The 20,383-nt window shown below is 39.0% G+C and overlaps 3 protein-coding genes across 8 annotated transcripts in view; all 3 read right to left on the reverse strand.

Annotated features, from left to right (window-relative positions):
- The window catches only part of MRPL30 (mitochondrial ribosomal protein L30), a 38,765-nt gene extending 33,719 nt beyond the window's left edge, over nt 1–5,046 (reverse strand). Inside the window, exon 1 of the mRNA XM_058534489.1 lies at nt 5,026–5,046. The gene's annotated coding sequence lies outside the window, so the exon portion shown is untranslated. The remainder of the gene's footprint in view (nt 1–5,025) is intronic.
- LIPT1 (lipoyltransferase 1) overlaps nt 1–20,201 on the reverse strand; it is a 22,231-nt gene extending 2,030 nt beyond the window's left edge. Inside the window, exons 1-2 of one of the 6 annotated variants that reach the window (XM_058534480.1) lie at nt 5,379–5,441; nt 5,026–5,150 (exon numbers count right to left, since the gene is read on the reverse strand). In XM_058534480.1, coding sequence (XP_058390463.1) covers nt 5,026–5,075 — 50 coding nt within the window. In that variant the 5' untranslated portion in view covers nt 5,076–5,150; nt 5,379–5,441. The other 5 variants (XM_058534482.1, XM_058534483.1, XM_058534479.1 and 2 more) reach the window with 5 other exon arrangements.
- Nucleotides 9,917–20,211, reverse strand: C40H2orf15 (chromosome 40 C2orf15 homolog). Its single transcript, XM_058534490.1, has 2 exons — nt 20,152–20,211; nt 9,917–11,066 (listed from the first exon to the last, which is right to left on the reverse strand). The coding sequence occupies exon 2, from the start codon at nt 10,994–10,996 to the stop codon at nt 10,721–10,723; it is 276 nt and encodes a 91-aa protein (XP_058390473.1). The 5' UTR covers nt 10,997–11,066; nt 20,152–20,211; the 3' UTR covers nt 9,917–10,720.
- Between the last annotated feature and the right edge of the window lie 172 nt (nt 20,212–20,383).

The raw sequence follows: 20,383 nt of genomic DNA on the forward strand, positions 1-20,383 counted from the left end.
AGCTGAAATAAGGGCACAGATTTTACAAGCAATAAATCTGCAAATACATTATGTAATACATCTCAAAGCCAAACAAATTATTTTGAATTCACAGGTAATACATCTTCTCTGAGAAAAATGAGAAAATACAGATAAGCAAAAAGAGCAAAATAAAAAAATCCATACCACCACCAACAGGGAGATAATCATAATTAATATTTTGGTGTATACCTATTTTTTTCTATGCATGTGTAAACACACACACTCTTTCCCTCGCAAAAGTGGAACCATACTGTTATTTCATTCAATGTTAAATCTATTTTTACATCAGCTTTAATGATGTGTAATATTCCATTGTCAGATATATCACAGTTTATTCAATCAGTCTCTCAGTTTTTAATTTTAGGTTGTTTCTAGTTTTTCTGTGTCATCAACAATGTATTCATGAACATCTCTGTGGAAAACTTTAATTATAACACTTTTAAATAATTCTTATTTTACTTTGAGATATATTTTAATATATGATACTTTAATTATAATACTTTAAAAATAGTTACTATTTGAGATATATGATTTACTGGCAGCATAACTGTTTTATTAGATCAATAGTAAATGAGGATGGACCCCCTGAGGTTGGGGGGAGGCAATCAGAGTACCACGGTTATATGGAAAGGCTATCAATAATTTTCTGACATTTGGACACTTTAAACATTATTTTTGTTAGCAGTACTGGTGAAATGTTAGGTGCCAAAAGGTTGAAAATACTAGCTATAATAAGAAAGTATTTTGATTAGTTACGGTTGTAAAGAAACCATTCTATTCCAATTCTATTTTTCAGGATGGTCATAATTTTTCTTTAGGTTAAAGAACTGGGTAGAATGGGTTATTCAAGTTCATAACTAAGCCAAATTCTTTAGTTATGTCCTAGAAGCACAATTCCTAGGTTAGAGTTTTCATATTTTCATTACTCTTGATATATTTTGTAAATGATGCTACAGAAAAGTTGAACCAATTTACACTCTCTCTGTCTAGAAAGGTCAGGAGAGGTTTAATAGAGAAAGGGATACTTGAACTGAATCTCCAAATCTCATGGTGCTTACCAAGTCACTGGCAGTAGCATTTTCCAGGCATGCGCAAAGACAAAGAGTCATCTAATAGTCAGGCATGTTTTGGGGAGGGAGAAGTCTAGGGCCACGCTGTCCTAGGAAGCCTCTGCAACCAGGCTGCACTTTGGTTAAACTCTTTGTTCTTGGTTCTGTTTGACTGACTTTGATATAGTTCCTCATTCATTCAACAAATATTTATGGACTGCCCACTAGGCACATGGTAGTAAGGGAATAGAGAAGGGGAGGAGACAAATTCATGTAATTCTAAAACATTTGGACTTTTCTAAAAGCAGCTGGGATCTACTGAAGTGTTTTTAGCAGGCAAATTGGCCATTATACAAAACCACCTCTGCCAGCAGTGCTGAGCATGGATTAAAGAAAGGACAGATGGGCAGGGAGACCAGTTAATAGACTTATGCAGTTGTCTAAGCTAGAGATAATGAGGGTCTGAACTAGGGTAACAGACATAAAGAAGGGGATGGATATGAGAGACATAAGGGTCGTAGACTGGTCCTTGCCTTCAAGGAACTCACCATCTAGTGGGAGATACTAAAAAGCAGGTAAGGCGATAATTGAAATACAGTGTCATAAGTGCTGTGATAAGGTAAGTATGTTAGAAGGCCATCTAACCCTCTAATTAGTGGAAGTGACATTGAAGCTGAGACATAAAAGGGGTAAGAAAAAGTATTCTGACAAAGTGCAACAGCTTGGAGGAAAAGGAGACCCATTCAAAGAATTCAAAGAATTTAATTCCATTGGCCAGTACTTAAGACGTACAAGATGGCTAGTACTTAAGAGTATTAAGATGGGGAGCTGCAAGAGATAGGAGGCAGAAGTAGAGGTCATACTATGAAGAGGCTTAAAATCCAAGTTAAATGCTTGAACTTTACCTGAGGGCTATGGAGGAAGGGCTGAAGTTTTAAGGAAGAGGGAAGAACCGATTTATACTTTCGGGACATCACCTAGAGATTTAAGCATGGAGAATCTACAAAATCTACAATCTTAGTAATTGGTTGAATAAGGGTGAGAGAGAGAAGTCAGGAGTCATGTCCTTTATGGTATAATAATTACAAACTATAGCCAGAGAGCCAGCATTAAAATCCCACCTCTTTTACCAGCTGAGTTACCTGAGGCAGATTAGTTGACTTTTTTGTGTCTCAGCTATCTTATCTGTAATATTTGGGTAATGACAGGACTCATATTAGGATTAAATCAGCTAATACTTGTAAGGTACTTATAAGAGTGCCTGGCACATGTAAAGCACACAATATGTTAGCTCTTTTATTAGTGTTATGCCCTGATTTCTGGCCTGCCAAATGGGTAGAAAGAGGTGACATTTCTGAGGACAGATTTCTTAGCAAGAGGAGGTATGAGGTGAAGATAATTGGTTCACTTTGACTGTGTTGAACTTGAGTCTATGGTTATCCAGCAGCCAATGGCACAGACTTGAATAGATGGTAACTGAGGCCATGAGAGGGGACTAGATTGTCCAGAGAGGGTTCAGTGAGAAGACATGAGCCTTAGAACCCCAAAGAGCAGCACCATTTAAGGGATACGCAGATGAAGAAGGGAGAGCTCCCAGAGGAAACTGGGAATAGAAGGAAGAAATTTTAAATATGGTATTATAGTAGCTTCAAGGAGACAAGATGGTTAATAATGCCAAATGCTGAAGACAGATCCAATAAGATGAGGGTTGAAAAGGATCTATTAGAGTTAACAGCATCAAGATTAGTGATCTTGGCAAGAACTAGATGTGGAAAATAAAGTGGAGACAATGAGTATATTCTAGTTGTAAAGTGGAAAAGCTAGGGGCAGTAGCAGTTAGAAGGAAATGTGGGGTTAGGAGAGGATTTAAAATGCAAAAGAACTGAGCATGTTTAGATACTGATAAGAGTCAGGAGAGGAAGAGAGGGCAACACTGGTGAAGGGAGGTCCCTGACAACCTGGTGGTGTTGGGATCCAGAGTTCAGGTAGGGAGGGAGGCAGCCTCGAAAGAAGACAGGCTCCTCTTCCATTGTGATCCAAGGGAGAAACAGTAACCAAAAAGGTGTCGTGGACGCTAATATGCCAAACGGTATCTGTGGATCTGGAAATTCTCCAAGACCTTGTGACACATCCTTTCCTAAGGTTAAGGCTCTGACTGTTGTCTGCATATGCAGAGTGTGGCAGGATACAAAGAGGTTAAGAGTTTGAGATTTTTTTTTCCAGTCTTATTGAGATATAATTGACATATAATGTTGTATTAGTTTAAGGTGTACGACATAATGATCTGATATATGTATATATTGCAAAATGATTATTACAATAAGTTAACGTCCATCACCTCACATAGTTACAATTTTTTTTCTTGTGATGAGAACTTTTAAGATCTACTCTCAGCAACTTTCAAACATACAATATTGTTAACTATAGTCACTTACACAGTAAGTTTTAATCTTGGCTCTGCCACTTACTAACTGAATAGCCTAAGGCAAGTAGTTTAACCTCTAGCTGTTTCAATTGCCTCATTTATAAAATGTTCCTACCTCACAGAATGGTTGAGAGAATTAAATGGGTTAACATGCATAAAGCATTCACGCCTGGCAAATATGAAATGTTAACAGTTAACATTAACAAATGTTTACCTCTAGAATGTTAACAGTTCCTACATTCCCATCTCTATTCTTCTCATACCGTTCCCATCATATGACATGTATTCCCTCCAGGAGCCTAATAGGAAAGTGGACAAAGATTTCTAATCAAGACACATTAAAGTGGCATTTACCTTGATAAATTAACAATGGTGCAAGATACCGACTTTGGTCAAAAAGACGATCTTGTTAGGATTCCTGAATTGATCCAATTCATGTATTAACAGTGCTCAAAATATCTCTATTCATACAGGTACTGTGTATACAGTGTGAATGAAACACAACAAAGGTGTTAATTCTACAAATCTTACATCCACTATATGACAGGCGTTGTTCTTGGCACCTGGGGTTCATCAGCAAACCAAATACATAAAGGTGATAAGGGCTATAGGGAAAAAGAACAAGTAGAGATGGGAAAGGGAGGATTGGAAACGTGTTATGTGAGAGGAACTAGGCTGCAATTTTAAATAGGGTCATCAGGCTAGGCATCATTAAAAGGTGACATCTGAGCAAAGACTGAGAGCTGAGGGAATTAGGGTGAATGCCTATTATGTGCCAGAAACAGTTCTAGGCACCTGAACCCATAAACAAACAGGCCCCTGTGAGGATGTAGCATTTCAACTGAGCCCTGAAAGATGAGACAGAATCCCACAGAGTGAGAAAAAGTGGAAACAAAGAGATGTCTGCAGAAACCTGGATGCCAGTTTATTAATTTACAAAGAGAACTACAGGCTATCAACTGGATGTTCCGATCAACCTGTCCAACTCCTCTGCAGGACTACTGATAAGACAACTTACAAATTTGCTTGGTGAATACAGAATACGAACAAAAGGACTGAGTTATCTCAATGTCCGATAGGATGAGTCCTGAGGCTCAACTCTCAGGCTCTGGAGAGGTCCTACTACTAAAGCCAGGAATCCCTCTCTCTCCTACAGGAGGCTTGGGTTCATCTGGGGCAGGCGCGCCGCTCCGATTGCACGCTTCACTAACAGACCAGACCTCCAGCTGAACGATATACAGTCTGTTAGTTGTCGGAATATAGTCAAAGTCTTCAAGGCCTGGCAAAATTCTGTTTCTTTAAACTAACTTTGCACATCTCTACTGTCACCTTTTAATTGCTAATTTTATAGTTTTTCCGCAGAGGACAATCTTATTTCCATGTTCTAGGAGGACATTTTGCTATCACCACTTGGCATTGCCAAACATGCTTCTCCATCACCGAACAGAAAGCAAAAAAATAACACAATCCCATCGATCCTAGGCAGGCCCGGCTCCTTCCTAAAACCTCACCAAGACTCTTATTTCGCACCTCTTGGACAGTACGGAACTTATCCAGAGTCTCACGACGCTCGTGTGCATGTTTTATGTCGCCTTCTTGGCTCTCCGTGGGCGTGCGCACAGCTGGCCCCCAGCACGTTTCAGTTTTGTGCCCCCCTGTGTTGGGGATAAACCGTTCCTCAGCGTGGAGCCAGGCCCTCCCGAGAGCTGACCGGACACCGCAGCGCCGTGCGCACGCCAGGCCCGGCCTCTGCGTCCCAGTCCCCGCCCGCTGCCCGCGTCGGGGGCGCACGCCGCGCCCGAAGGACCGTGCGCGCGGCCCGGCACCCACGCCGCCCGCCCCGGCCCGCAGAGCCCCGGAGCTCCGCTTCCGACCTCACTCACCTGCCGCTTCCGGCCGCGCGCGGGCTGCCCCGGAAGAACGACGCCTGCGACCCCGACCCGCAGGCTGCGCACGCGCCCAGCCCCGCCCCGCCCCGCCCCGCCCGCCGCCAGCCCCGCCCCGGGAGGCGGGCGCACCGGAAGCGCCGGGAGGAGGCGGGGCCGCGCGTCGTCCTTGCTCGAATAATAATAGTACCCAAAGTCATCGAGCCCCCGGTTGAGACGGAAGGTCCCCGCGTGACAGCACGGAGCTAACGGTCACCGGGGCGAGGTAGGAGAGGCGGCTGCGTCAGCTGGGAGGGGGCGCCGCGTGGAGCGAGCGTGGGGGCAGTCCGCCGGAAACCCAACCGGTCAGGTCACACGCCGGGCCGGAGTACCAACAAGTACTCTTCGCTGAACCTCCAGGCGTTGCTCCGGGTCAGTACATGTCTCCCTCTCATAGTCCCAAGGGCAGGTTACTCCACTTGGAAGGCGAGGAAACGCTGGCTGCTGGGGCGCCTGGGTTCAGGCCCAGCCTTGGAAGTAGCAGGTCAGCCACATTCTTTTGGCCAAAGCAACAGCAAAAGCAGCCCAGGGTTAAGGGGTGGAGTAACGGACCCCACCTCTCCATGTGAGGAGCCCGGAGAATTTGTGGTCATCTTTTTTCAGTCTTCCACAAAAATCGATCTCTCCTTCCGTTAGAATAGAAACCACCAAGACTGGCATCGTGGAGTAAGAAGCATCCAGTGTTCACAATTTGGTGATGCTGATAACGTAAATGATGAGGGCTCCACATAAGGCTACAATAAAGACATAGCTTGGGGCCAGCCCGGTGGCGCAGCGGTTAAGTTCCCGCGCTAATGCTTCGGCAGCCCGGGGTTTGCTGCTTTGGATCCTGGGCAGGACCTACTCAGCGCTCATCAAGCCATGCTGAGGCGGTGTCCCACATAGAGCAACTAGAAGGATGTACAACTGTGACATACTGCTATCTACTGGGGCTTTGGGGAGGAAAAAAGGAAAAAAACGAGAAAGATTGACAATAGATGTTAGCTCAGGGCCAATCTTTCTCAAAAAAAAAAAAAAAGGCATGATGGCTCCTCATTTATTGTTCCTTTTGATTGAAGTCACTCTGAGTTAGTCTGTCTTGTACTATGCAGATGGGAATGGATTCTTTTCATAGTTAGTCCCAGTAGGAATATTCCTAGTGGTCATTAAAAACAATAATGCACAGCTGCACAATAATGTTGCCCTCTGCTTATATTACATCTTTCTAAATTCCATTTCTCAGCAATCTGAGATGGTAGTTTTTCCCCTCAATTTCCTACTGCAGTGGTTTTTGAGAATCCCATTCCCTCTTCCCCGCTCAGAGACTTGTGTCCTTTGGTTATTCTTACTCCTCTCCTACTATTCTTCAGTTTCTCCACTGGAACCTTCTTCCACTGACACTCAAACATGAACTCCATCCCATCTTAACAATCCTCCAGTGACCTCACCTCTCTTTCCACCCTTCATCCTGTCTAACCCCCTTCAGAGCTGAGCTTTTGCAAGGAGTTGCTCCACATCCAATATCCACTTTCTCACTGCCCATTCATTTTTGAACCTACTCCAAAGTGGCTTCTGTCCCCGTTATTCCATCAAAAGTGCTTTTTGGGGAGGTGGGCGAAATGAGTGAAGGTGGTCAAAAGGTAAAAACTTCTAGTTGTAAGAAAAATACAAGTCCTGGGATGTACTCTACAACATGACTATAATTAACAATACTGTATTGTATATTTGAAAGTTGCTAAGAGCGCAGATCTTAAAAGTTCTCATCACAAGAAAAACAATTTGTAACTATGTGTGGTGATGGATGTTAACTTATTGTGGTAATCATTTTGCAATATATACATATATAAAACCATTATGTTGTCCACCTAAAACTAATACAATGTCATATGTCAATTATCTCTCAACTAAAAAGTAAAAATAAATAAAATTCTTTTGATCATTAAAAAATATTCAGGAGTGATGGAGAATTATGTCAGCTACTTACTCTCAAATGGCTGGGGAAGAGGGAAAGGTCTTTGTACTACACTTGCAACTTTTCTGTAAATTTGAGATTGTTTCAAAATAAAAGGAAAATAATATATGTTAGGTGTCTAGCATTGTAATGAGGATGTTAGTGCCCCAGCCAGGTCCCCTTTACTCTTAATCCATGCATCTGTTTCCCAGCTGCTGTGAGTGTAGGAGCTGTCGTGCCCAGAGACACCTGAGCGATTCATGCTACCTCCCTGCCCCCCCAGCCTCCCACTTTGGCTTGGTGGTGGCAATCAATGCCTGACTGGTCAGGGGGTACAACAATCCCACCCTTTGCCTCAAAGTAGGACAGTGGGTCAACTTTGCAGTGTGATCCCTCCAGGGCACCCTGCGGATCAGGCCAAGAATTTATCTGAGCCCTCATCCTTAGTTGACTCCTTCTGCTTCCCTATCTTGCTTCCCTCACTCCCTTACAGGCTTTTCCTAAAGAGCACACTCTCAAAAATCATGTGCACCTGAATCCTTGTCTCAGGCAGCTTCCAGGGAATCTCAACTAAGAGAGACACACACCAGCTCAATAAATGATAGCTACTATTATTAGCATCAACGACAGCACTATTAGATGCAATACCAATGTATGTATTATAGGACTAAATACCCTTATTTTATGGATATGTTGAATTTAAAGTCTCTTAGCATCCTTACTTCTGCTGAACTACATTATTTTTATACGGGAAATTTACTTTCTTATCAGAAACAACACAAGTCTGAGAATTGCTCACTTGAGGATTACACTTGTAGAATTCTCCCAAAAAAACAAACACCTAAGTGAAGCTGCTGCCCTAATTAAACTTATTCCATTCCACCCCTTCCAGAAAGTCTTTGTGGATCCAACTATTGCTTGGAATGGATTTGGGGATTCTGATTTTCTGATGTCTTAGCAGCAATTGTTCTGAATGAGGGCAATTAATGTTTGCATTTTTTAATGTCTTAATGACTGGGGTGTGCTACTACATTTGACATCCTGCAATGCATGGAGCATCAGACACAATGAAGGATCATCCCAAATTCAGCATCCTACACAACTATCAAATGTTCTATTGGACATTCAAGGAGGTAAAAAACCAGTCTGTAGGGCCAGCCCCGTGGCTTAGCGGTTAAGTGCGTGCGCTCCGCCACTGGCGGCCCGGGTTCGGATCCCAGGCAAGCACCGACGCACCGCTTCTCCGGCCATGCTGAGGCCGCGTCCCACATACAGCAACTAGAAGGATGTGCAGCTATGACATACAACTATCTACTGGGGCTTTGGGGGGAAAAATAAATAAATAAAATCTTTAAAAAAAAACCAGTCTGTAAATATCTGAGCCAATCCTCTATTAAAAAGAAAGTGGTTTTGCTGAGGTCACTGGTGACATTCATGTTGTTAGATCCAGTGGACCTTTCCATTGGATCTCATCTAAACTTTCAGTCGACTTCCTCCTCCTTAAAGACTCCTGTGGGCAATCTTGACATTACCCTGTCTTGGTTTTCCACCAGCCTCACTGCCAACTCCTCAGTCCCCTTTGCCAGCTCCCCCAGTGCTGACCAGCTCCTAAATGTTGGAGTTCCTCAGGACTTTATCTCACACTATACATCTGCCTTAAGCAACCTCATTCATTTCCATGGTTTTAAATACCATTTCTGTATACAACTTCAAAATTTATATATTTAGTTCCATACATCCAGCTGTCTACAACTTGCCTTGGAAACCCGGTATGTCCAAAAACTGTGCTCCTGAGCTCATTCTTTTTCCCAGGGAACTTCCCTGCATCTAGCCTTTTTTAGAAACCCTTTCTTTTTCCTCACTTGCTGTTTTCAAACCATCACTATGTCCTGCCAAACTTCATCTGGACTCTATCCCCTTTTCAACACCCCGACCATCACCATCATCTCACCTGGACAACTGTGTCACTGCAAAAGCTATAAATGTCATGTCCTCGGAGAAGCCTTCCTAGTTCCCACAATTAAAAATCAAGTTTATGTGTTATGTCTCCTCTTCTGTCTCTCTGAACATTTTACATTTTCTTCATGGCATATCACAATTTGTATCTTATATAATTACTGTCTGATGTTCTATCTTCCCTGGTAGACAGACAGTAAGCACTAGGAAGAGCGTGGCTATTTTATTCACCACTATATCCCCAGTACCAAGCATGGTGCCAAGCTAGGTGAACAAATGAATGATCTGTGTATTTTTTCTCTCCCAAAGAAAATTATGTTCTGTAAATAATAAAAAGCGTTGTCTTATTGGCTTATGTTCCATTCAACAATTTTTTTTTTTACTCTAGGCTCAATATTCCCTACAAATATATTACATTTGTTTGGATTTTTTTTGATTTATAAAATATTGCTTCCCGTAAAAGAAGATGCCTTTTCTTCTTTGTTTTTATGAATATTGAGGAGATTACTCAATTGGGCATTAGAGATAGTCATTAAATATTAAAGCACAGGAAAATGTTCAAAACATACATAATATAAATAGTTACAGATCACTATAAGTCCAGACAAAATGGTTTTAATTTTATCTAATATTACTTGGGACAATACTGCTATTTCAAACTAGTAGATATTTCAATAAGAATGACAAACTGATATACCTACATAAAACAAGAATTTTTTAACACTAGACTGTTTTCTTATATTAAATAATGGTGGTATAAAAGGGTAGCATCTGCAAGAAAAATTATTACACTTGGAAATAACTATTTTGTAACTTTGAAATGAATTCAACATGGGGGAAAAAAAGCAGTTTTAAAAGGATAATTTAAAATGTGAAATGTGAAATGCTTCCCAAGCTACACAATTGACTGGTCTTTTGCAGAGTTTATCTGCAGTGATCTTTTACAGAACAGAAGTGCAAAAAATGCAGGAAGATAAAGTACCCTGAAGCAAAATCCCAAACTGGAAATCTAACATACAAAATTGGTACACCAGAAATAGTGTGAAATACCGATGTCAAATTGTCTGGGCCCTGTTTTTTGTTTTTTGATCACTTGTTAAAGAAATACATTATAATTAACATGTTTTGGTGCCATTTAAATAGTGTTGCTCAAAAACTCTGATTTTTGACAAAGATAGAATGTAATACCAGAGAAATCTGCTTTGAATTTTGGAAAGCCTTTTCTCCCTAAAGCAACTTTTTTGAATATGTATCATTAAAAAAAATGCAGTCTAAGGTGATTCATAAATACTGAAAAATAAGCAGTTGTCTTCCTTCATTTTGTTAGGTTTTCCTAATAAGGTTAAGTTCTCATTCAACTGCACTTTTAGTCAAAAGCAATTTTTGGTTTCTTTGGTAATATGTACAAATAACTTCATTCCACATCTGTCATTTCTATCCCATCACTTTCTTTAACATATACCACTGAACCCAAGGCTTTCTCTGAAAGAGATCCTGTGCCAGTCTCTTTACTTCTTGTAAAGTTTTCTTGGTTTGTGTCTTCTAATCTTATTTTCTTGGTGTTTTGAAATAACTGAGTCACTGGTTCCAGCTTGCTTTTCTCAGCCACTTGCATTAAGTGATCATCCACTTTCGAATCCATACGCATAGCAGACACCTGAGTAGCAGATTTACTAAGAGAAAATCCCATTGGGACAGCTGAATAAATACAGTTTACAGGTACCTCTTTAAGTAGTGGAAACGTTTCTTCAACTTGATTGCTTGGGGAAAAAAAATGGTAACAAGTGAACACAGTGGGAATTTCAACTTACTTATGACAATGTTTGTTTTAATGAGATGTCATGGTGATGATGCCAAAAATGTAAAGTAAAATCGCCTTCCACCTCTTAGTGTTTACATTTTCTTTGTGGGAGGGTTTGCAGATTCTATAGATTCTCTAAAAGTCTTTTTTAAAAGGAATTTACCAGATTTTATGTTTCATCACTTTTCAGAAAATAATACAACTTTTCTATTCAGTCCTTTCTATCATTCTTGCTATTAAAAACTTTTAATTCATTATTAATAGATGAAAGGAATAATTACTGAAGGCCAAACACTCTGCTAGGTGTGTTTCTGCAAAAAATGAAGATGCTCCCGAAAATGTAAACATTTACCACCTAATAACACACCATCAAAATATATGAAGCAAAAAACTGGCAGAATTGAAGGGAGAAATAACAGTTGTACTACAATAATAGTTGGAGACTCCAAAACTCAACTCTCAATAATGGCTAGAACAACCAGACAGAAGATAAGTAAAGAAATAGAGGACTTTAACAACAAATTAAACCAACTAGATCTAACAGACATATACAGAACACTCTACCCAACAACAGCATACATTTTCTTCTCAAGTGCACATGGAACATTTTCCAGGATAGACCATATGTTAGGCTACAAATTAAGTCTCAATAGATTTGAAAAGATAGATTTCATACAAAATATCTTCTCTGACCACAGTGGGATGAAGGTAGAAATCAATAACAGAAATAAAAAATATCTTCTCTGACCACAGTGGGATAAAGTTAGAATTCAATAATAGAAAACAGGAAAATTCACAAATTTGTGGAAATTAACACACTCTTAAATAACCAAGGGATCAAAGAAGTCACAAGGGAAATCAGAAAATACTTAGAGATGCATGCAAACAAAAACACAACATACCAAAATTTATGGAATGCAGCAGAATCAGTGCTAAGAGGGAAATTCATAGCTATAAACACTTACATTAGAAAAATAAGAAAGAGGGCCCGGCCCCATGACCGAGTGGTTAAAGTTCCACACGCTCCACTTTGGCAGCTCGGGTTCACGGGTTCGGATCCCTGCTGCGGACCTGCTCCGCTTGCCAGCCATGCTGTGGCGGTGTCCCATGTACAAAATTGAGGAAGATTGGCACAGATGTTAGCTCAGGGCTAATCTTCCTCAAGCAAAGAAAAGAGGAGGATTGGCAATGAATATTAGCTCAGGGCGAATCTTCCTCAGGAAAAAAAAACGAAAGATCTCAAATCAACAAGCTAACTTTACAACTTAAGGAACCAGAAATAGAAGAAATTAAACCCATAGTTAGCAGAAGGAAGGAGATAATAAAGATTAGAGCAGAGACAAATGAAACAGAGAATTCTATTCTAAATAGTCAAATTATCTCTATTCACAGATGATATGATCTTATATGTGGAAACCCTAAAGAATTCACAAAAATACTGTTAGAACTAATAAATGAATTCAGCAAAGTAGTAGGATGCAAAATCAATACAGTAAAACAGTTGCGTTTCTATACACTAACAATGAATAACCTGAAAAGGAACTTAAGAAAACAATTCCATTTACAATAACATAAATATAATAATAAAATAGGAATTAACCAAGGAGGTAAAGACTTGTACAATGAAAACTATAAAACATTGCTGAATGAAATTAAAGAAGAGATAAATAAATGGAAACACATCTCATGTTCACGGATTAGAACACTTAAACATTGTTAAAATGTCAATACTATTCAAAGTGATTAAGATTTGCACTACAGATTACTGTAAGATTGCACTACAGATTAAGTGCAATCTCTATCAACATCCCAATGACATTTTTTGCAGAAATAGAAAAACCCATCCTAAAATTCATATGGAATCTCAAGGGACCCCAAATAGCAAAAACAATCTTGAAAAAGAAGAACAAAGCTGGAGGACCCATACCTACTGATTTGAAAACTTACTAGAAGGCTACAGTAATCAAAATAGGGTGCTACCAGCATAAAGACAGACATACAGATCAATGTAATGGAATAGAGAGCCCAGAAATAAACCCTCGCATATACGGTCAAATGATTTTTGACAAGGGCGCTTAGACCATTCAATGGAGGAAAGGACAGTATTTTCAATAAAAGGTGCTGAGAAAACTGGATATCCACATGCAAAAGAATGAAGTTGGACCCTTCCTTACCTAACACCATATACAAAAATCAACTCAAAATGGGTCAAAGAACTAAATGTAAGACCTAAAACTATAAAACTCATAGAAGAAAACATAAGGCAAAAGCTTCACGACGGATTTGACAATGATTTCTTGGATATGACACCAAAGGCACAGGCAACAAGAGAAAAAATAGACAAGTAGGATTTCATGAAAATTGAAAAATTTTGTGCATCAAAAGACTCTATCAAGAGAGTAAAAAGGCAACCCACAGAATGGGAGAAAATATTTGCAAATCAGATATCTGACAAGGGACTAACATCCAGAATATAGAGAGAACTCCTAAAACTCAACAACAACAAAAAACCCGAATCAAAAAATGGGCAAAGGACTTGAATAGACATTTCTCCAAAGAAGATATACAAATGGCCAATAAGCACATGAAAAGATGCTCAACAGCACTAGTACTTAGGGAAATGCAAATCACAACTACCATGAAATACTGCCTCACACCCATTAGGATGGCTACTATCAAAAAAACAGAAAAAAATATGTGTTGGTGAGGATTTGGAGAAAATGAAAACTTTATGCACTGTTGGTGGCAATGTACAAAGGTACAGCTACTGTGGAAAACAGTTTGGCAGTTCCTCAAAAAATTAAAAAATAGAACTACCATATGATCCAGCAAACCAACTTCTGAGTATAGACCCAAAAGAATTGAAAGCAGGGTCTCGAAGAGATATTTGTACACCCATGTTCATAGTAGCATTAGTCACAATAGCTAAAATGTAGAAGAGACTAAAGTGTCCATCAATGGATGAATGGATAAGCAAAATGTGGTATATACATACAATGGAATATTATTCAGCATTAAAAAGGAAGAAATTCTGCAATATGTTATAACATGACGAATCTTGAGGACATTATGCTAAGGGAAATAAGTCACAAAAAGACAAATACTGTATGATTCTCCTTACGTGAGGTACTTAGAGTAGTCAAAATTACAGACACAGAAAGTAGAATGGTGGTTGCCATGGGAGTTATTGTTTAATGGGTACAGAGTTTCAGTTTTACAAGATGAAAAGATTTCTGGAGATGGATGATGGTGATGATAGCACAACATTACGAATGTATTTAATACACTGAACTGTACACTTAAAAATGGTTAAGATGGTAAGTTTTATGTCATATGTATTTTACCACAATACAAAACATTGAAAACAAAGATGTCCGGTAAAGATACAGTACTTTGTATTACGGATGCCCAATCTGTTAAGAGAGAGAAGCATGCGACATGGAGGGAGGACTTGGAAAGGTTCTGAAAGGAGAGCAGCCTTGGTCAGGACTGGGCTTTGAAAGATGGGCAGGAATCAGGATGGCAGAAGGGACTGGCTTCCTGGCACAAGGAAGACAGTGAAGACCTAGGAAAGCCCAGTGCTTGTTCGAGAACAGTGATCTACTGAAGATGCTCTAGTAGCAATGTGAAATCTGGAACAGACTCCACAGCTGTGAATGAAAGCACTTAACCACTGTTTAGAATGTATTATTTCTGCAATATTTGGCACTGTGGTATCTTTTATGAGTTTACAATTCCATCCCCATCAAGCCCTAATCATTTATTGACAGGAGATTTCTAAAGATATCATCTCAAAACCTTGTTTGTCCATGTTTATGATTGAATATCAGTGTTTAATCTATAACAGAACAGAGTCCTGGGCCTACTGCAGTATCCTAAACATAGTAGTTACTCAAGTGTTCATCTAACAGTTAGAGAAATAGTATAGATTTGGCTTTCTAGGAATCAAATATAATTTAGCTAAATCTTTAAAAGATCTCTCTGATGATATTCTAAAATGTAGGTATACCTGTTTCTTAGATTTGGAACTTACGAATTTTTTTCCCTCATCAAATAAATATCCAATACTACCTTCAAATTAATAAAATTGCATTTATTCTATTCTTTGGTTTCTCCTCTTTAATTATTTAAAAAGGAAATACCCCTGTCAAAAATGCATAACATGAATCTAATCATGAGGAAACAATCAGATAAACCCACATTGAGAGACATTATATAAAACAAATAGCCTGTACTCAAAAATGTCAATGTATGAAAGACAGAGAGCAACTGAGGAATTGTTCCAGATTAAAAGAGACTAAAAAGACATGATTCTGAAATGCAATGAATGATCCTGAATTGGGGGGATTGGAGAGGGATGTACTACAAAGGCCATTTATTGGATAATTGGAAGATTTGAATATGGATGGTTTATTAGACAATGATATTGCATCAATGTTAAATGCCCTGAATGTGATAATTGTATTGTGGTTATGCAGGTGAATGTGCTTGTTCTTAGGAGAAACTTGCTGAAATGGGGTAAAGGATCATATCTATAACTTGCTTTCAAATTAGCTAGCGATAGATAGATACAGAGAGAATATAAAATATGCAAAATGTTAGCAGTTGTTGAATCTAGGTGGGAAAGGATAAAAAACTGTTCAGTGTATTATTCCTGTTAAATTTCTGTATGTTTAAAACGTTTTCAAACTACAAAGTTGAAAAAAGGTAAAAACACTAACAAAACTTTATAAAACAACATACTGCATTTGAAATCAACAAAGGCAAAATAAAGGTAACATATAATTATCAAGTAGCACATTAAATTTCAGACTAACAGAGGGATTGAGGAGGAACCAAATGCAATAGATTAGATTTCACCTTAAGAGTCTCACCTTAACTTCTCTGGGATCTTGAGGACATGAGGGTGAACAAGTCTATTTGGGGTCTTTTGGGCCTGGCATTCAGATTGCCATTCAAGAGGAAATCTTGAATGCATCAGGAAGAATAAAGGTCCATAAAGAGCTAAATAACTTTGGACACATACACACACAAAAAAAACAAAGAGACTTGCCTTACCAGATATTAAGATATGCTACAACCTCAAAATAACAGAGTCTAGTACAGGTGCAGGAACAAATAAATGACCAATAGAACATGACAGAGCTCCAGCTGGGACGCACGTATGTGCAGGAACTTCACATATGATAAAGTGTCACCATATGGCAAAGGGGATAGAACAGACTAAGTTTAGTATGAGAGCACTGTGAACACTGGCTCACTGTGTACCTGACAATAAAGCAGGATCCCTATCTTATATACCAAAGTGGATTCCAAATGCAGTAAAGACTTAAATTGATAGAACTATAAATGCAATTTTAAAAATGTAGGATAATATATTCGTCACCTTGGAGTGGACAAGGATTTCTTGAACAAAAACTAAAAAGCTGAAACAATAAGAAGGAAAACAGATGGCTCTGACTACTCGCAATTAAGAATTTCTATTCAATAAAGAAACTATAAACAAAGTTAAAAAGATGAAGAAGAGATTGGAAGATGTGCTGTCCAAAGTTGACATGGGATTTATAGCTAGAATATAAAAAGAATACCTACAAATCAACAAGGAAAAAGGAAACCCAATAGAAAAATGTGCAAAAGATATAAAGACATAATTCTTGGATTGGAGAATCCCAAATAGATAGTGTGCACATCAAGAGATGCTCAAACTTACTAGGAATCAGAGAAATGCAAGTTTACTATCATTAGAATGGCTGACTTCAGAAAGGTGGACAGCGCCAAGTATTGAGGAGAATTCAGGATGACAGGAAATCTTGTGCATTGCTGGTAGAGTAATTTTTAACTCCTATTTCATATTCCACATACAATCCTTCAATGAATCTGTTCTATTTCCACCCTTGCCCACCCCTCCCCATTGTATGTTCTTCAAACTGTACCTGGAATTAGCCTTTTAAAACATAAGCCAGATCACATTAATCCTCTGCTCAACATGCTCTAGTTACTTCCCATCTCAGAGTAAAACCCAAATTCTCTATATATAGAGTCTCCAGCTGTGGTAGGCAGAATAATGGCCCCCAGAGATACCTACATCCTAATTCCCAGAAGCCGTAAATGTGTTATGTTATACGGCAAAGGGGAATTAAGGTTGCCAATAAAGTGACCATGAGATGGGGAGATTATCTTGGATTAACTGGTGGTTACCAATGGAATCACAAGAGTCTTTATAAGTGAGAGAAAGGCAGGAGTGTCAGTATTAGAATGATGCAAAGGACTTTACTGGCCATTGCTTGCTTTGAAGATAGAAAGGGACCACAAGCCAAACAAAGCCGGCAGCCTGTAGAAGCCAGAAAGGTAAGAAAATGGATTCTCCCCTAGAGTCTCCAGAAGGAATGCAGCCCTGCTGACATCTTGATTTTAGCCCAGTGAGATCCACTTTGGACTTCTAACTTCCAGAACTGTTAGATAAATTTGTGTTGCTTAAAGCCACCAAGTTTGTGGTAAACTGTTACACCAGCAATAGGAAACTAATACACCAGCTAACATTCTGTCATCCCCAACTCCTCTCCTACCTCTCTCACTTATTCTGCCCCAGCCCATGACCTCATTGCTGTTCCTCAAGCATATGCAATGCCAAATCCTCTTCTGCTTCAGGGCCCGTGCACTTATAGTTCCCTCGGCTTGAAGCAATTTTTGAACTGCAAACCACTTCTGTTGGGGATGATTAGTGACATGGGGCCTGAGATTATGAAGAGCTGGCTGACTTCTGCTGCCCGCCATGAGGGAGTAACAGGGACCAGATTGATCCTTATGCCTCAAGCATCTTAAAAAACAGACAAAATACATGAAACAATGGTTTTTAGATACTGGACAATAGGCAGTGCAGGAGAGTGAGCCCTAAGAGAAAGGAAATACACAAGGTGAACCCAATGAGTGCTCACTGCCTAGAAATTTCAGGCCTTAGCACAAGGACAGTGCTGAATCCAATCATTTCACTAGAGTGTGGTCAATTCAAGGAGTTGAGAAGATAGAGTTCAGCATTTGGGGAGGCCAAGGTGGCTAGAATTTGTGGAGAGAGGAAAGAGGTGAGTGAGAGGAAGTGCTATAGTGATCTGCAGAGGATTTGCCACAATTCTTTGGCTAAATATTGATCAGGGCTTGTGTAAAAAGAAACTATTGACGCCTGGGAAAGAACCACTAAAAAGGAGAAGGCAGAATAGTCCTTAGAGCTTACACAGGGCCGGGAACAGAGTTCCCACCAGCCAGAGTGGAAAGAACTCCTAATACACAGTCATTGAGTAGAGTCTTCAGAAAGGTATTGGCTCAGTAATGGGGCCAAATTAGCCCTATATAAAGACTATTTTGGACCTAACAGTTTAAAAGCAAGTTTCTAAAGCAGTGCTGTCCAATAGAACTTTCTGCAATGATGAAAATATTCTCTGTCTATTGTCCAATATAGTAGCCACTAGTCACATGTGGCTTTTGGAAATTTCAAATGTACATAGTACAAATAAGGAAATGAATTTTAAATTCTATTTAATTTTATTAACATAAATTCAAACAGCCACATGTAGCTAGTGGTTACTATTTTTGACAGGGCAGCTCTAAAGGATCAAACTGTTCCCGAGTAACCTTAGTGCATCTCAGAACAAAGCCTACATATATTTAAAAAACACACACACACACAAAAAAAACCCTCCAGCACCCAACAATGTAAAATCTGTAATTCTGGCAGCCAATAAAAATTTGCCCGGCATGAAAACAAGTGGAAAAATACGACCCATAACCAGGAGGAAAAAAAAATCAGTTAATAGAAACAAATCCAGAAATGACACAGGTGATAGTATTAGTACACAAGGACCTTAACAGCTATTTAAAATATAGTCCATATTTCCAAGAAGGTAGAACAAAGCATGAGCATGATGAGGTGAGAAATGGAAGATATTAAAAAAAAAAACCAAACTTCCAGAGATGAAAAATATTGTACATGGGATTAACACCACCAAAGGTAAGAAGAGTGAGCTTGAAGACACAGCAATAGAAACTAGCCAATTTTTAAAAAATGAACAGAGCATCAACTAAGCTGTGGGAGAACATCAAGCAGTTTAACATATATGTAATTGGAGTCCCAGATTTTTTTTTGAAGGGACCAGGGAAGCACAGGATAAAATAAAAAGGCAAAATAGAGGTTTTCATAGTGAAGTTTGTGAAATGATGGAGAAACTAAGGGAATAGAAAACCCAGACCTTAGAATTGCACAGGAGTGTCAGTCACAAGGGGGAGAGCAGAGATACTTATAAAACGGTTAGTTGGGGCAAGATGGAGCACTTATCACTCTTTGGGTTTCCATAGAGGGAAGAAAATTTTCACTTCAGTTGGGGGAGGAAGCCAATAGTCCTTGATAGAGAAAGAAAAGAAAATCTTCACACCTGCTTTGGCCTTAAAATGATCTTTTCCCTTTATTCTTTCCAAAGAATCTTCAGTAACATCTAGGTGGTGCTTAAACTGTTCTTATTTTTTCCCGTAAGGGAAGTACCTTCCTACTTCCTATATTAATAATCCTCTCCTTGCCACGTCTTCAACTCCAACTGAGAGTTTTGAAGTTTGTACATTTTCCCTATTTCTTTTCAATAATGCTCGATAGTGAGAACCTTATTTCAAAATAATCTTACTATCTGAAGAGGAAACAAGAGTATACATAATTCTCCCTAAAATAACTTTTGAGAATGGCCTTTGAGAACTCATGTTTCTTTGTAACTTATTTTACCAATTAGGTATAACTATATTTCAGAGGAAATGTACTGCTTGGGACCTCTGACTTCTTTATCTAAGATAACAGACACTCAATTTTTTAGTATCTAGCTATACTTATAAAGTATATGATATCTAAAAATAAATGCTACAAAATATGAGAAAATGTAATGGCACAAATAATGAAAAAAATCAGAGCAGATATTCAAAAAACATTTAAGTGTATGAAGAAGTCTGTTCTAACATAAAATTTGTTTATGCCTGCCAATGATATATTTTGGGGAAAAATGAGTACTCACCTGGCAAAAACAGGAATTGTTAGTCTCCTCAAATGTGAGATTACTTTGAAATGCACAGGCGTATACTTTATCTAGATCATCAGAGGACAGCTATAAAAAAACCTAGTTATCTATTCCATCTGTAGGAAAAGACAGGGAGATAAAGTCACCATTAGAGTTCAGAAACTCTTGGGTTAAGAACAGTGGGACAAGTTAAACACACTAAGAAATGTTAAAAAGACAATATTTCTTT

The sequence above is a fragment of the Diceros bicornis genome, chromosome 40 (assembly GCF_020826845.1).
Source record: "Diceros bicornis minor isolate mBicDic1 chromosome 40, mDicBic1.mat.cur, whole genome shotgun sequence".
NCBI lineage: Eukaryota > Metazoa > Chordata > Mammalia > Perissodactyla > Rhinocerotidae > Diceros > Diceros bicornis.